General features: G+C 31.2%; 1 protein-coding gene across 2 annotated transcripts in view; it reads right to left on the bottom strand.

Annotated features, from left to right (window-relative positions):
* Positions 1 to 16890, bottom strand: part of LOC118198281 (protein Wnt-2b-A-like) — a 55232-nt gene that overhangs the window by 29481 nt on the left and 8861 nt on the right. For both annotated transcript variants that reach the window (XM_035369917.2, XM_035369918.2), the window contains exon 2: positions 1659 to 1900. In XM_035369917.2, the coding sequence (XP_035225808.1) occupies positions 1659 to 1900 (242 nt within the window). The remainder of the gene's footprint in view (positions 1 to 1658; positions 1901 to 16890) is intronic.

The raw sequence follows: 16890 nt of genomic DNA, 5'->3' as shown, positions 1-16890 counted from the left end.
ATTTCAGGAATATTTCTGAAGTTACAGAATTGCAAATTATTCAAAATAAGTTAATCTATTTTAATTAGCTTTGTTTTTGAAATTTACAAAATCAAAACAAAAAATAATATATGAAATGAATAGCATATATTTCCAGACATGTTTTATTCATACTAACAACCTCAAAATTGTAATCAAATTCTTATCATACAAAATTATTCAAAATGATTGTCAAAGCTTTTATGTGTATAATTCCATACCTAACAACAGTGCATTAGCTTAATATGATGAAGGCAAAATAAAATATTTGAGTTGCTGCCAGAAAGTTGAAGCAGAAAATTGTGTTTCTTAATAAAATGACTTCTAGGCGTTGGCGTGATCTTAGACGCAATGCAGTTCTTGATATGATAATCTACAGATAACATTTCCGACTGCCTGATTTTTATGCTGTGACTTTTTATTTTGGGTGCTATATAATGATTATATGCTTTTTCCAGTTTTCCTGTAAGCCTATATTACCTCTCAAAACCCCCATCATCACTGCCAAGTGAACAATAAAATAAAGGATGAATTGGAACATTAGGGGACAGAAATTAGTTACTATCGATGCTATTTAAGTAACTGAAAAAGTCACACAAAATACATGAAATTTGAGTAAAATTTGAATTGTTTCATTGGTATCTTCCATTTTCCGCGATTCCGGTTTCCGCGGTTGTGAAAAACGTTCCTGTTTTCGCGAAATCCTCAATCTTCATTACCCCCCCCATTCCCAAAGGGGTTACATAGTGGGGGGCCGAGTGGACCTTGGCCTCTCCCGAAAAGTAGAAAGGCAAAAACTTTTAGATTTAAAAAGAATTTTTAAAAGAAATAATCGAAAAATATTTACGATCTCAGATCTTTGCATGAATGAAGCTAATACTGTATTTAAAAAGAGAGAGATGGATGTTCAAACTCTGCGATGATTTTAGCAATGAACTAGAAGATTGTTTCCTAAAGTAAAAAACAACATTCTTCCAAAATTCTGCATAAAGGTGATTTATAATAGAATCATTCAGAATAAATATTCGTTCTAAAACTACGTTCTTTCTTCTAAAACGACGACTTCTTTGATCTTAGTTTCGCTTTTTGAAGAATTCTTTCATTTATCCAAATCCAATAAACTACAGTTTCCTTATTTTTATTCTGAATTCGTTTCTGATAACCTTTATAAAGGGCTAAAGGTTTTTTTTCCCCTTTTAGTTCCAATAATGTCTAAAACGTCCATATTGATTAACATAAGATGTGAAAATAACAGCTAATATTGTAGCAGAATTACAAGTGGAATGGAACTAAATATTTCTAGAGGAGCCTAAATTAATACACGTCTTCAATCTACCGAAGACTAACTTATTCACAAAGAAACTGCTCCGCTCTTCTTAATGACTCATCGTGGCATCTCCGATTAAGCGGAAAACGGAAGAATTTTGAAAAACGCGGAAAGAGGAATTGCGAAAACAGAACTAATTCCTTTCATTTCACTTCATGAGTAACCTTTCACTCTATAAACTATCTCTCACTTAAAGGAATTGGTTCAAACATGAAGATTAAATATATTTTTGAACTATCTGAAAGTCAGCGCGTTACTTTTAAAATGAAGCTTTGAAAGTTTTTATGATCAGACGTAGATGGTCTATTCTTACCTTTGAGCATATTTTTTCGAAACGCAGTGGCTCCTGTGGTAATGGTAGAACAATTCCATCTGTGATATTCGAACTGAGATTGACACTCACGTACTCCGGTTTGAGCTCCTTGGCTGATGATTAGAATTATCTCAGGATATTTCATACAAAACTGTCTCTGCTGCTTGACTAGGCCTGTGAAAGAACTGCACAACATATGTGTGCTGGTGTGAACTGAAGAAATTGGTAAGCGGCTTAGCAACCTAAAAGAAGAGTCAGTGATATACTGAAAAGCCATAGAAATGTATAGGGCGTTTGTGAATGATGGCTACAGCTTTATTTCCCTAACTGTTGATTTTAGATGTGCACTTCGAATCACCATCTTAAAGTAGGCTTATGAAAATCGTGTAAAAGCTATTCAGTCGATTTAAAAGGTTCTGTAAAAGATATATTTAATTTGTTGTATAATATCCAAAAACTTCCCTTAGCAATATAACCACGGTTTTTCGGGAAAACATTTCCCAAATATGCTTAATATCTCTTTTAAATTAGCCAATTGCACCTTGTTTCCAGCTACTTCTTAAATTTATTCAAAAAGCCTTGAATTTAAATCTGCAATGAGCATGGAAAAAGACCTAAGTCATCAAATGTGTTCTTGGATATCTTCGCGAATTTTGAACACCAAGTCTGAAGTTTTTTGTATTTTATTACAAGAAGTTTGAAGAAAATTTGCTACATGGAACTTTTACTTGAACTGAAAATATCTGCAAGTCTAAAAGAGTATAAAAAATTTAGAACTTATTTTTTCAGTGAATTTATTTTTATTTAGTGCAGTCAGGAAATAAAATCTCAGCCACCTTTTTCGAACACCCTACAGTATAAAAGCAAATATAAAAAAGCTGCGTTATTTTATTTACAATATTTAATGATTAAATGAATTTCTATCAATTTATTACAGATTACATAATTTGACAACAATTTAATTCAACTAAACTAGTCATTTAATTTTAAAGCATTAGCTATACCATTTGTTTCATTAATCATTCAATACTTATAAAGCACTTTTAAAACAATTGTTTGGACATAACTTAAAAGTTATACATAAATTTGTGACTAAAAATGCTCAAAAAATGTTTTGCAAAGATGCAAATATCTTACATTTAAAGTTGAAAAAAGATGGCATTCATATTAGAAAATAAATTTAAATCATTTAACGAAATAAGAAGTTCAACGTAATGATAAAGCGATCCTGTACTATTCGTAGTTAGATCCTGTTTGAAAAGTGGATCAAAATATGTTCCAACGTGTATATGTTTTGAAATAGCATATTTGAATCAAAGATAGGCATATTTTGAACATATTTATGTGCTCTTTTAGTTTTGCCCTCGTGCATAGTGCCCCTTTTTTATTTTTATGTTCGGACTCTTGAGATCTAATAAAATTTTACCTCCTCGTACCTCCATAAATTTTAATTATTTCGCTTCCCTTAATCCTGCCGCCCGGTGCTGTCGCATTGATTACACCGGCTCTGGCGTCGACTCTGTTTAGAAGCCTCATCCCCCACTCAAAAACAGATACAATTTTTATCTAGTTTTCCGAATATTTCCATTAAATAAAAGGCCCACCAGCGGCCGAGCAGTAAAGTCGCTGAACACTGCTAGTTCGGTCAGAAGTTCGAATCCCGCGAACGGGCTGACTGCATGGGTGTTTTCGTGGTTTTCCCCATGTGTAACGTGTATACGAGTCAGTTTCCCTTAGAAAGTCCTCCACGAAGGCATCCCTCCCCTTAGGCAGATAGCCCTCGAAGCTTTGCCGTTATTAAATAACCTAACCATTAAATAAAAGGATGAATAGCCCTTGTATACTTTGTAATAATCATTTAGACACATAAAAGTACCAGAGGATTTTACTTTAAAAATGATATACTCATACATGAAATCAATGTAATAAAAATTTATTTAAAGCTGCTTAAAGATACATTATTTTCAAAAGGCATTAAGAAGAATCGCAAAACCCATTTGATTGTTGCCATTAATTATATTTTCATGCATTTAAATTCTCACTTTTGAGTGTCATTTTAACCAAAAAAAAAAAAAAAAAAAAAAAAAAAAAAGGTGTGTCAATATAAAACTACTTAAATGAAATAAAAATATTTTTACCTAAAAATATTTCATAAAATGCATTTAAGATACAATCTAAATTTTACTCCTTTAATTCTGAAATATTTTATTATCCATCTTGATGACTATTGAACTTATTTAATAAATAAATATAATACACGAAACGTTTAAAAAACGCCCCTTTGGGCGTAAATATAAAGTCTAAAAGCTTTCATATATTTTTTTTTAATTTATTTCTGCCATAATCATTCGAGCTTGATTTCATTAATGTACTAATTAAGATACCTTTAAAACTGCATTTAAAGGGCTTGAATTAGAAGACAAGCTTTAATTCGAATGCTTTTTTTTTTTTTTTACTTATTCATGATATGGTGGACAAATACGCATTATATTTATGATTATTGACAAAAGAAGTTTTATATTTGTAATTTCAGAGCCATTTCCAGGTGCGTTAATTCAATCCCTCACGTAAAAAGGTTTTAAAATTTTAAATGCGCAAACTTTCTCAAATGCCGGAGGTAACGGAATCACAGCATCTCTCCTATTTGATACAAAAACTGGCAGAATAAAAATAAAGGTCTGTGTAATAAAAATAAAATCCTGAATAAATGGTACCAGTTGCATTATAAATGAAAGCACCTCTTCAACTGAGTCGTAAACATAAATTCATTTTAATGAGTCGTAAAAAAGTGTTTACTGTAAAATTTCTGTAGCATTTCACTAAGAAAATGCACAGAATTTCCAGATTTGTTGAGAGGATTTAGAAAATTTTGCAAGACATGTTTTGATTACTAACCAGCACACACTTGATTCATTTGAAATGCCCTCATTATTAAATAAGACACACTTTGAATTAATTCGTTACACACATTTCTATTCAAACTCCATCACACACGATTCAATTAGACTTCCAAATTAAGCGTATAAGACCTAGTTCTGGTAGTTCGATCAGGTTTCTAATTCTGACGAATTGGGCTTTTTACCCACATACCTGAACACTAGTTAAATAGAAACAACTGAGCAACAATAATTTCTCTTAGAAGGTTCTTCACAAAGCATATCTTTACGCAGGTAGATAACCCTAAAATACTTCGCCATAATTTAATAAATCCAGTTTGATTTCCAGCCACATAGGGAAAATTCAATTCATTGCGCAAGTGCTAGGATTCCTATATAAACGCAGAAGCCGATACTTTCATGGGGAGGGGTTCAGATTTGGGTTCTTAAAATTTAATTGTTAACTAGCTGTCAAATCCGCCAAACGAGCGGACTGCGACCGAAGCAAATCTTATATATTCTATGCACACCTGGGAAGAAAATGTATGAAAACATTTCAGTATAAATGAAATCAGTTCATTCTTTCAAACAGCATCCAATTTGTAAATAACATTTTTGTTGCGGCGCTACTTTGGTAGACGTTTGCACGGATTTTGGCGATTTTTTTTGGCGAGCGATACGACTTATGGTATTCTATTGCTGGACGAGTTATTTATGATAACCGATACTTTGTTGTCATTTTATTTAAAAAATAATGCGTTTTATTATGCATAAATTCTGTGTTTTAAATATTATTTATAGCTTCTAAATATTAAAATTAAATTTAATTTTGCATTTTTATTTGAGATAAAAATTTTATTGTTTATGACATTTTATATAATTTTATGTTGTGGATGATGTAATCAATAACGTCCCTTTACTTTAAAAGTAATTGGCCTTAATATCTATAAATTTAATCTAATGTTTTAAACATTATTTATGGTTGTTGAATATTAAAATACAATTTAATTTTGCATTTCTTTAGAAAAGTTATTTTATTATGTATGATTATTTAAATAATTTTAATTCTATGCGTGGTGTAACCAGCTCCCTGATTGGTTACTGAATATTTGTGCATTACCAAGCCATTTTAAAATTTTATTATTCATCTCTTCGAATTCCTTACTTGTCATAGTGAACGGATATGTCTCTTTCAAAGATGAATGTTGTTATCGGTAAATACCGAGAATTATTGGTATCGGAATAAAAAAACTGTCCCCTTTGAGACCTTATTTTGGCCAACCTGTCTTTCCTAATCAAAGATTTATTTATAAATTGTTAATAGCGTCAGAGGAAATTTATTTTAAATTTTAATATTAAATTTATAGAAATTAAAAGTAATATTTTAATCCAATTAAACGTTGACGCAATGTTTTTATAGCAGTGTGTTTATTCTATTTCTTTGCTATATGAAAGCAATAATTTAACCTTACTTTAGTATTTTATACTCGTAGTAAATGTATTTATTTACATTTGCCTGCCATCTTAAAAAACGAAGTTTTCAACAAAAAACTAATCCATTATTTTTAACGATATTTTTTTTAAGTTTCGAATGCACTGCTATGCTTAAAAAACGTAAAAACTGAGTTTTTCAAGATGGCTGACGATTGTAAAAACCGCGCCAACGTAAATCGGCAAAAATCCGTGCAACCGTCTTCCGAAGTAGCACCTTTGTTGCCAAATCAGGAAGCAAAAACTTTGGACACTTCAGGTTAATACATATACGTAGACGTTATGATTTAAATTTAATGTAATATAACAACTTTTTCTCAATAACAATAAAGGAATTAACGTGGCAATAGCATACCGTATCAGTTATCTTAATTTGAAATTAAGTTAAGTTGCCAGCGGCAGCAAACTTTCTCAAATCTCTAAAATTCTGACATTAACGGAAAATTTTCGACATACAATGACGTCACATACAGTCGCATGCTTTCTTCAACGTCAGAATGTAACCTTATATAATAATAATATATTTAATATTTGCTAAAGCTATTTTTACTTCACATTTTGTAAAACTTACAAATTTTTTATCAACAAACTCTATGTTCTGAAAGAGAACGGAGGCAAAACTTTTCGAAATAAACCAGATTTTTATCTCCAGCGCGCGAAACTGTTGCCACTTGGAAAAATAAGTCTGAATATTAGCGTTTTCAGAATTTTTAGTTGTTATCTCGGCTGATTAAGGGGACGGTGGACTTTAAAAATTAGTTTTCTAAGTTTTTGTGTTTTCAACAAGACATTTTACACATATACATATTATAACATCAGTTTATAAAATATATACATATTATAACATCAGTTTATAAAATATATACATATTATAACATCAGTTTATAAAATATATGTTCAAAATTTCAATTTATTTTAAATTAAAGATTTTTAAAACAAATAATTAATTATTTTAATTAAGCATTAAAAATGCTCCTTGCGCTCTAACTTTCAATATTTTTTTTTTAATTTTTCCTTTTAGTTAATTATAAAGAATTAACAAAATATTTTGTGTATCCATTATTAAACTCAAAATTTTTTAAAAAGGAATTTTGGGAACATAAACCCAGTTTTCGGAAAAATATCACCTTTTGTTAAACATTATCACAACTTCTTAATAACCTCCTATCCAAAAATGCATACACAGTTACTGCAACATATAACAAGATAGTTTCTTCCAAATATCATTCATTTTGAACTAAAAATGAGTAGCATGGAGCATTTTCAAAACATGAGAACTGCCAAAATATTTGTTTGTGAAAACCGAATTTAAAGTTTTGCTTCAAACTTACATGGTCATGAGAAACAGCAAATTAACTTTAAATATGACTTTATGAACACTAGATAACATTTTCGTATCATTTAACTATTTTTAATCTAATAATATTAAATATGACAAATATAAACATCTCAAATTGGTATGCGATTCAAAGTTATAGGGAGAAATAATATATGCATTATATCCAATGAAACTTTTTAAATTCACCCGCACCACATGTTTTAACTTCATTTGTCACATTTACATTATTTTTTAATGCTTTACAACATTTTTTACTATTTCTATTTTTTTCCAAGCAGGTAAACTTCTCTTTTTGCTTTAGTTCAAGCGACGTTGATCCCGCATTTTTGCAAAGAATAGGGAAAACGAATTTCCCCATGCTCTACGCGTATAGCATTTACATAACCAAGTTAAATTCACTAATAATTGTCAAACCTGACATTTCTAGCCTTTTAAAAAAAAAAAAAAAAAAAAAAAAAGAAGAAATAAACACTTCTTTTGAGCAAATATATAAATTATAACTATTGAAATACATTTTTTTAAAATTTTCTCCAAAATTTAAAGGGCATTGTTTATACATTTTAAATGCTTGCAACTTCTTTAAAAATTAGAATATTTGAATTCGGTTTTTTGCATACATAGTTACTTATATGGAATTTTACGAGAATAAAAAATCAAATTCAATATTTTGATTGATTTTTAGCTATTTTTATCGTCCCTTTAAAGTCGTACGAAGATGAGAATGATTGAAATGGTTTCCCACGAATTTTTGGAATCCGTTTAATATATTTAATGCTATTTTTATTTCATATTTTGTAAAACAAGTTTTTATTAACAAACTCTATAATTTGAAAGCGAGCAGTGGCAACATTTTTTCGAAATAAAGCAGACTTTTATCTCCAGCTTGCCAGTCAGAACAATGACTGGGAAAATTAGCGTTTACAGAACTTTTAATTAATATCTCCGCTGATTAAAATCATACGAAAATGAGAATGGTCGAAATGGCTTCCCACGAATTTCTGAAATTAAGCCGTACCTCTCTCGAAACTCTCGAAACCGGAGGAGATGGTGTCACAAACAAATAGACAGATGCACGCAGATTTTGATAATATAGATTTCATGTCCATTTTGACCAGGTATGTCGACCAGCGAGCGATGTTTCTTATAGAAAAATAGTTCTTTTTATATCGACGTCATGAAACCATTGATTTATAGAAATTTAAGGCAAATAAAGTAATTAGTATGATGTATCTACATATATTCTTTTCGATGCCTGTTTCACAGGAAAGTAATGAAAGATGGAAAATTTCTACAAAAGTTTCATAATTAATGGCAGTCAGATACTTTTAGCCATGCCTCTTCTACCATACACATACAAAACTTCATCTGCATAAATTACTTAGTTTAATACTTGAATTAGGTTCGGCCGGCACGTCTCATTTATAAACCAAAATTAGCTTATTAAAGTTAGGCATCGCACTATCAGCTGCTACGAAGCCACTTAGTTACTTTTGAAACTTAAACGTCTAGGTGTGGTTTGCTCGCTATTCTTCTATAAAATATAAATTATTTAGGAATTGATCTCTTGAACTAAACATAGTTTATTATGTCATGTATTTATTATGAAATTACTTAATTTTGAACACAAAGGATTTTAGGCAAAATTATTAAATATTAAAATAAATAAGTCATCTCTACATATAATTAAAGAAAGAGTCTGTCAGTGTGTATGTCTTTCGTTCGCGCTGAGCGTAAGCTAATAGACCCACGGCTACGAAATTTGGTATATAGGTGCATCTAAATAAGAGCCAGTGCACTCCGAAGCGATTTTTTCGAAATTCGAATTATAGAACTTTTTTTATTTTATGTTTTGTGACGAAATCGCGTCATTTTGAGACATAATGGGCTATAGCATTGTTTCTTAACCTGTGGTTCATGGACCCCCTGGGGGTCCATGTGTCATATTTTGGGGGTCCGGCGACTGCTCCTAATTTTTAAAATGTTTGCATCAATATTTAAAAAAAAACTTTTTTTGTGACGGCAACCTCTGTAAGCCGTCTGTCTGCCATTTCCCAATAATAGAGACCTCCACAATACGAGGAAAAAAACATTCGCAAACCGTATAAAATTTGAAATTTTTAGAAACACAAAGTAGCCTTTGAATTTTACTTCCCTTGGAAATAAAGAGAAGTTAAAATCAGTTCCGCAAAGTTCTTGCAAATTTTTGAAACAAAATATTTGTTTTACTTTTTCATATGTTGTAATTAAAGTTTTTTTTTTTCAAGTGTTTCTTTCTTTTTTTTTTTTTTTTTTGTTTGTGTGTGTGTGTCTTAATGTTTGTTCTTAATGTTTCATTTGATTATTTGATTTTTTTTTTTGTAGCCCAAAATGTCCAAAAAAAAGAAGTATGACGAAAATTATGTAAAATATGGATTCTGCTGCATGAAGGAATCGGACGGTGTTGAAAAGCCACAATGCTTTCTGTGTGGAAAAGTTTTGGCAAACGCCAGTATGAAACCGGCAAAATTGATAGAGCATCTCAAATCTCTTCATCCTGAAAATGCATCTAAAGATCTAGAATTTTTTACAAAGAAGAAAACCCAGTTTTCGAAATCTGGAACATTAACCAAACTTGGATTTGGTATTTCACAAAAACCTTTGGTTGAGTCATCTTTCAGAGTTGCATATCGTATTGCCAAAAGTAAGAAACCGCATACTATTGGAGAGACATTAATTAAGCCATGTGCGCTGGAAATGGTTGAATTAGTTTGTGGACTGGAACAGAGAAAAATCTTGAGGCTATTCCATTGTCCAAGGATGTGATACATCAAGAATAGTTAAAATTTCTTGCAATATCTTGAAACAGATCATCGATGAATTGAAAGCATCGCTATTTCCCTTTAGTATGCAACTGGATGAAACTACAGACATCTCGAATTGTAGTCAACTTCTTGTTTTTGTTCGTTATGTGTCTTCTTTGATAGTCTGCTGATACTATCAAAGAAGAATTCTTATTTTGTGAGCCTCTTTTGCAAACTACAAAGGCAGTTGATGTTTTAGCGATTTTAAATGTTTTCTTTTCCAAACACGACTTCGACTGGAAACAAAAACTTCATTCACTTTGTACGGATGGAGCACCTGCGATGCTTGGCAATAAATCTGGTTTTGCCCATTTGGTAAAAAGAGATGCTCCTAATGTTATTGTTACACATTGTTTTTTACATAGACATGCACTGGCTACAAAAACTCTTCCAACCAGCTTAAAAGAAGTATTGTCAATAGTTATTAAACCTGTGAATTTTATTAGAAGTAGAGCTCTTAATCATCGTCTTTTTAAAACACTGTAATGAACGCAGAACATGAGGTACTTCTGTACCACACGGAAGTGCGCTGGCTGTCACGAGGGCAGGTTTTGAAACGAAGTTTCACGTTGAAGACAGAAGTATCACTTTTTTTAGAAGAAAACGATAACTCACTCTTCGAATATTTCAAGAAAAAAGATTTTATATGTAAATTGGCTTACCTGGCAGACATTTTTAACCACATGAACGATATATGTCTTTCAATTCAAGGGCCTGATACAACAAATATGGATGCCACTGAGAAACTACAGGCATTTTTATTGAAAATATCACTTTGGAAAATTAGAATTCAAAATGGGATATATGCAAACTTTCAAATGTTGGAAGAAGTGCTTTTTGAAAATGGATCTCGGAAAGATAGTTTGTTATTGAATAACTTGAAAAATGAAATCTGTGAACACCTGGAAGTACTTCAAGTTTCCTTTGAAAAATATTTCAATTCGGATGGAATAAATGTAAAAGATGAGTTGTGGGTTCGTAATTCTTTTCTTTGTGATATTGACTGTATCGATGACATGAACCTTGCCAAAGATCAGCTGATTGATTTGAAAACAAAGTCCTTGTTAAAAATGGATTTCGATTCAAAACCTCTTGGAGAGTTTTGGTCTTCTTTAAGAGAAGCATACCCATTGCTTGTAAAACGAACTACGGCAGCCATTATTCCGTTTGCTACAGTATATCTTTGCGAAGCGGGATTTTCCACCCTTGTCACAAAAAAACCAAAACATCGAAACAGACTGAATGTCGAACATGATATGCGCGTTGCTTTATCGAAAACCACCCCTCAATTCAATATGTTAATCAAGGAAAAGCGGCAACAGCCCTCACATTAAAAATTTTAATTTCTTCAAATTTTTATACTATTGAAATAAAAATATTAAAATAATTAAATAATAAAACAGAATATATTTTGTAATAAATGAATTTTTTTTCACAAAGGGGTCCGTGACATATTTAAAATTTTTAAAGTGGTTCATTGTGCCAAAAAGGTTAAGAAGCACTGGGCTATAGGAAAGCGAGATTTTACTCTACTCACTCCATTTTCACATCGTGATGAAACGTAGGCACTTAGCTATTTTACGAACTTAAAATAAATTTCGTATTTCAATAAATCGATTAAATACGAATTTATTTAACAAAGTGAACTTAACATCTTTTCAACGCGATTTTTTCTAAAAAAAGTTTATTTTTCTTTGATTTTTGGACACGTTAAACTTTCATCCTTGCGACTGCTTTTACAAAAAGAATTTTGGAAAAATGATAATATTTTGTATTTTTAAAATATTTTTTAAATGAAGCTTCCGAGTACACCTCTCACATCTCACATCTCACATCTTTAAAAATGTGATTTTGGCAACAATTTTCCTTTCTTATTGTTGTTGAGAGATGTTTGATGAAATCACATAATTTTGAATAGTTTCATTCTTTTAGAAATATGTGTTTGGCAACAATTTTTCATCGTATTTCTTATGTCATTGTTTTTAAGAGATTGGCATATTTCATTGTCATTTTTTTATATATATAATACATTTTCATTGATTTTTTTGATAAAGTTGTTCTGCAAATTAAAATTCTGCGCGGAATTTGTTTTTTTTTTTTTTGAGTTTCTTTCATGTTATTTTTTGCTTATTTCACTATTTGTAAGATATTGAAAAGTTTTGAATGATTTTTTTAGGAAACAAAGTTCTTAACCTCCTTTATACCATTTGAATTCTTAAGATTTTGCAAAGGGAAGTTGGTTAATTTATATATTAGGATAATTAATATTTGTATTAAGGGATATTGCTAATTTCATTGTAATTTTGTTATACGTAATAACTTTTTTATGAAGTTGTTCTGCAGAGTAAAATTCTACGCAGTTTTTTTAATTTAACGTTTGGTGTTCCCTTCAGCCATTTTTCTGGTATATTTAAAAGCCAGACGAAGGCTGGCAGCGAAGCTGCTAGTTTTCAATAAAAATTTCACTTGGAAGTATCTTAAATACCCACAAATAAACTATTCTTTTCAGCAGAATTTCCTGTTCATTCGGAGCTAGAGAGAAACTCTTTACTACACTCTCAAAGAACATCTGGAAATAATGCATGTAATTACCATAAAACCAAGGTCAGATATAAGTGAAAAAATTCTGAATAACTTTCTCAAAATTATGACTAGAATAATGGCAATGCCTGCTGTTTAGTTCATAAACATTTAACATGTCTTCATTTCATTACAGGCTATAAGAAATCAAATAAGTCGAGAAAGTTTGTATTTATTTTCTTATTATTTTGACAAGTACTCAAATCATAGCGCCAAGTAGGATAAGGAATTTTTAATTTATTATAGGATTTATTTTTAATTTATTCCATTCTATTAAAACCGCTGCATTTTTTTGTTAATTATCATTCTGAATCAGGACCATGTGGACCTGGTCTGAATCAGATCAGCTCCACGAGTTTATAATGGTCAAGAGTAAATGAAAAAGCACCTACCCTTGGCAACGAGCTTGATGGCCATGATGACAGTGAACATTTTCTATCGTAATCTCTAATCATTTATCTATCGTAATCGTAATCATTTTCTATCGACTCTATCGTAATCTCTACCAAGAAAACCTCTGAGACAAAATCCAAAGGGCTTGTGCTGATCTTCTCCTGCAACCTAACTAAAGGGACTTTCGATTCGATGGACTTTAAGGACAATTATCCGAATCAATTGGTACAGGACCCTATTCCGATAATCAAAAATTCAGATAATTGGATTTTTTCCGAAGAAAGGGTCTATGTACATTTTAATTAATTACTGTATGTTGAAAATGGGAGAAAAAACTATTTTTAAAGCAAAAAAGGTTTTTAATTAATTAAAATGAAAAGGAAACGCTTTTGGGTACATGCTATATAGCATACTGAACTTAAAAGTGCTGAAAGTCATTACTTGCTGACTATCTCGGTCAAAGTAAGCTGTTTGACATACATCGTACCTGCACTTAAAGTTTCTTAGCCAGCCGTTACTTGCTTTACAGGATGAACAACCAAGTTTCTGAGCTAAGACCTTAGCTTTTTCACAAAAAATCGGACCCGAAATTGGGAAAAACCACTTAAAAAAGGTATCTTCTAAATTTTTTGTTTATTGCTTTGATCTTCGTTTCAAGCAGGGCCACAAAGTTTAAAAGTGTAGGTTTGCTCCTTTTAAAGTCTGAAATCGTTGATTGTTAAACACTACGTTTTCGTTCTAATTTTTTTCTTAAATTCTGAAAGCGATTCGGATAATCAGCGATTCGGATAGACGGAGTTCGGATAATTGGAGTTGTACTGTACTTCAAACACCACCAAGTCACTAGGTATTTATAAACATCCAGACTTTATACAGATTTGATTAGATGACAATTATAAATAAATTATATGATAATGGAATTTGATAACTTTCATACTGAACTAGAACATACCATACTGTTATTAGAGTCATATTGTTAGTTAAATTAGTAAGTTACTATCATACTGTTAGTTAAATAAATGGATTGAAATTTCTTCTAATTTCCCTTGAGTCGAAGGCGTACATAAGTTTTAAATCCTCAAGCTGAAAACGTTCTCTGATGCATGCAAATGTGTTACAAAATGTTAATTATAGAGTAATAATACGAGATTTATTGCACCATTCCTCTGTAAAACAAAGGTGAACCAGAAGTTTCAAAATTTTAATCCATTTAATTGATTTTACTCGCATTTGAAGCAAAATTGTAATTACACAAATTAATCGATGCATTAATTGCAAACTTTTGCAGAAATTTCAGTGCATTTATAACTATTTATATGTAGACACAATACTTCCATATTTTGAAGATATGATTAGATTAGAAGAATATAGCAAATCACTTGACGTCTGTCTCTCTCGAGAAAGCGATGCCTTTGTGAAAGACTGTTCTAATGGAACTGGCTCGTATTTATATAACGCATGGGGATATAAGGTATTTCTCCCGCCTTCTTAGCGAGCCTTCGTGGTGTAGTGGTCTGCATGCTCAGCGCGTAATTGAGAGGTCCGCGGTCCGATTCCCGGTGAAGTCTTTGCTAATTTTTCATCTTGCCTGCTTTTAAAAATACCTAATGTCTCTACACTGGCGCCCGAAATAAAAGGGTGTTAGATGATGATTCTCCTCACCCAGGATTTGGCGATTGGGTCCCCTAAAAACCTCAGTCGCCCTTTAAAAGGGGGAGTATATAAAGGTATTTCTCCCGCCTTCTTAGCGAGCGCTCGTGGTGTAGTGGTCTGCATGCTCAGCGCGTAAATGAGAGCTCGGCGGCTCGATCCCTGGCGATATCTTTGCTAATTTTTCATCTTGCCTGCTTCCAAAAATACATAATGTCTGTACAGGGAAAACAACGAAATCCAAACATGCAGCCAGCTCGTTGGCCTCGGATAAAATTCCCAGTACTCAGCGGTGTTACATCTAAAAATTGTTGCAGTTCAGCGTATTACGTATTTATAATACGCTTAAATAAAATTGACCAATATGATGTTAACAAAAATATTAATACATCATCTTGAGATACGTTCTTGTGACTAAAAGAGTTTTGAAAAAGGACATTTCTCTGGAAAAGATATACATAGATGATGGAGATTCTGGAAAATAATTCTTGATTTTTTAAGGTTTTTGGCAAGGGGCTGTGTTTGTTGAACATTTGGTCAACTTTTCAGAATTATGTTTTTTGTTTAGATAATATTTTCTTAGCATTTTTTAATCGCTTTTGTTTTATATTTAGACAGTTTTAGTCAAAATTGTATATGAGGCAATTTTATAATTGTTCCAATAGCTTGCTAAATCTCTCATTTCACTTGTAAGTTCCTTGGTTTGTACAGCACAAAATCTCATCTCTCTACCATAATTCGGCTTGTAGATGAAATGTATGCCGATTCTAGTTGAATCCGTTATGTGGCACATATGCTTACATTATTATGTATTTCAGAGTTTCTTAAACTATGAGCCGCGACCCCAAATGGAGTCGCAAATCGAAATTTTGTGGTTACGAAAATTCAGTTCGATAGTTCAATTTAAAGAAACTGCATTTCTGTCTTTTAAAGAAATTACATTAATTGGCATTAATGAGATTAGATTTTTAAATACATAATATTAATTGATATTAATGAGATTAATTACCTGTTATATAAAGTGCAAAAGTAATTTGTAAAACTATCTACCGATTCAAACATAAAACTTGAGCTTTTACAAAAATCCTTGATGAATTCTGGATCGGAGTTTGAACTAGATATCTCACTATTTCTGAAATGGTATTTTAAATGTTCTTCTCTCATTCAGCATTACACATTTTTATAAAACTGCTTATTCAACTTCACCGCTAATTAAAACCAAATGTCGTTAAACGTTGAAACATGTTGAAGGTGTTTTATATCCAGCAGGTGTCAAATATCGCACCAACGTTAAATTTGTTATGCCTCAGAAAACAAACACATCTGTCTCATTAGAATTTTCTTTAATTTTTGCTTGTTTAAAATATATCCTAAAGCTACTTTTTTTATATGTATATTGTTTACCAAAGAAGTAAATTATTTACAAGAGGATATTAATTTTTATATCTTTATTTGATATTTAATATCTGTGACCGCAAAAAAAAAAAAAAAACTCAGTGATAAAAAGGGGTCGCGATTGAAAAAAGTTTAATAAACCCTTATCTATTGCATTCTACAAGTATGTATATCTCTCGATTTTTAAAAATTTTGTACTTCTGTAGGTCTTTAAGAAACGTAAGTGGAATTTCCAGCTTAAAAAATTTCAAATCTGATAATCAGGCTTTCGTTATCACTTGCATTCCATTTCTGTAATTTAAAAAAAAAAAAAAAAAAAATCCGCTATTAAGAAAACTGGAAAGTATTATTAGATTATCACGCTTTTGATAAGCGAGATGATGGATCTTATGATCTTTGTATTAAACCGGTTTTTCCGCCTTTCGGCAAACATTTAATGTGGGATGGACGTGTGTAGCGATAAATGATCCAGCAAATGAGTGATAGCATCATTCTAAACATTAAAAATGATGTAGAATGATATGAGCAGCGCAATTTTCAGGTGCATTTTAGTTGTTATTTTTAGTTCTTCATTTACTGCTTTGCATTAAAAAAAATTGTCTTTAGATTTCTTAATACAAATTACTTTATTTCTAATTTTTTTCAACTTTCTTACTCTAGCTATATCC

This window comes from Stegodyphus dumicola, chromosome 1 (genome assembly GCF_044657685.1).
Source record: "Stegodyphus dumicola isolate Sdum_Otavi_A_Nest chromosome 1, ASM4465768v1".
Classification (NCBI taxonomy): Eukaryota; Metazoa; Arthropoda; class Arachnida; order Araneae; family Eresidae; genus Stegodyphus; species Stegodyphus dumicola.
Note: the sequence above shows the minus strand (reverse complement) of the source record. Positions and strands in the feature narration are given on the sequence as shown.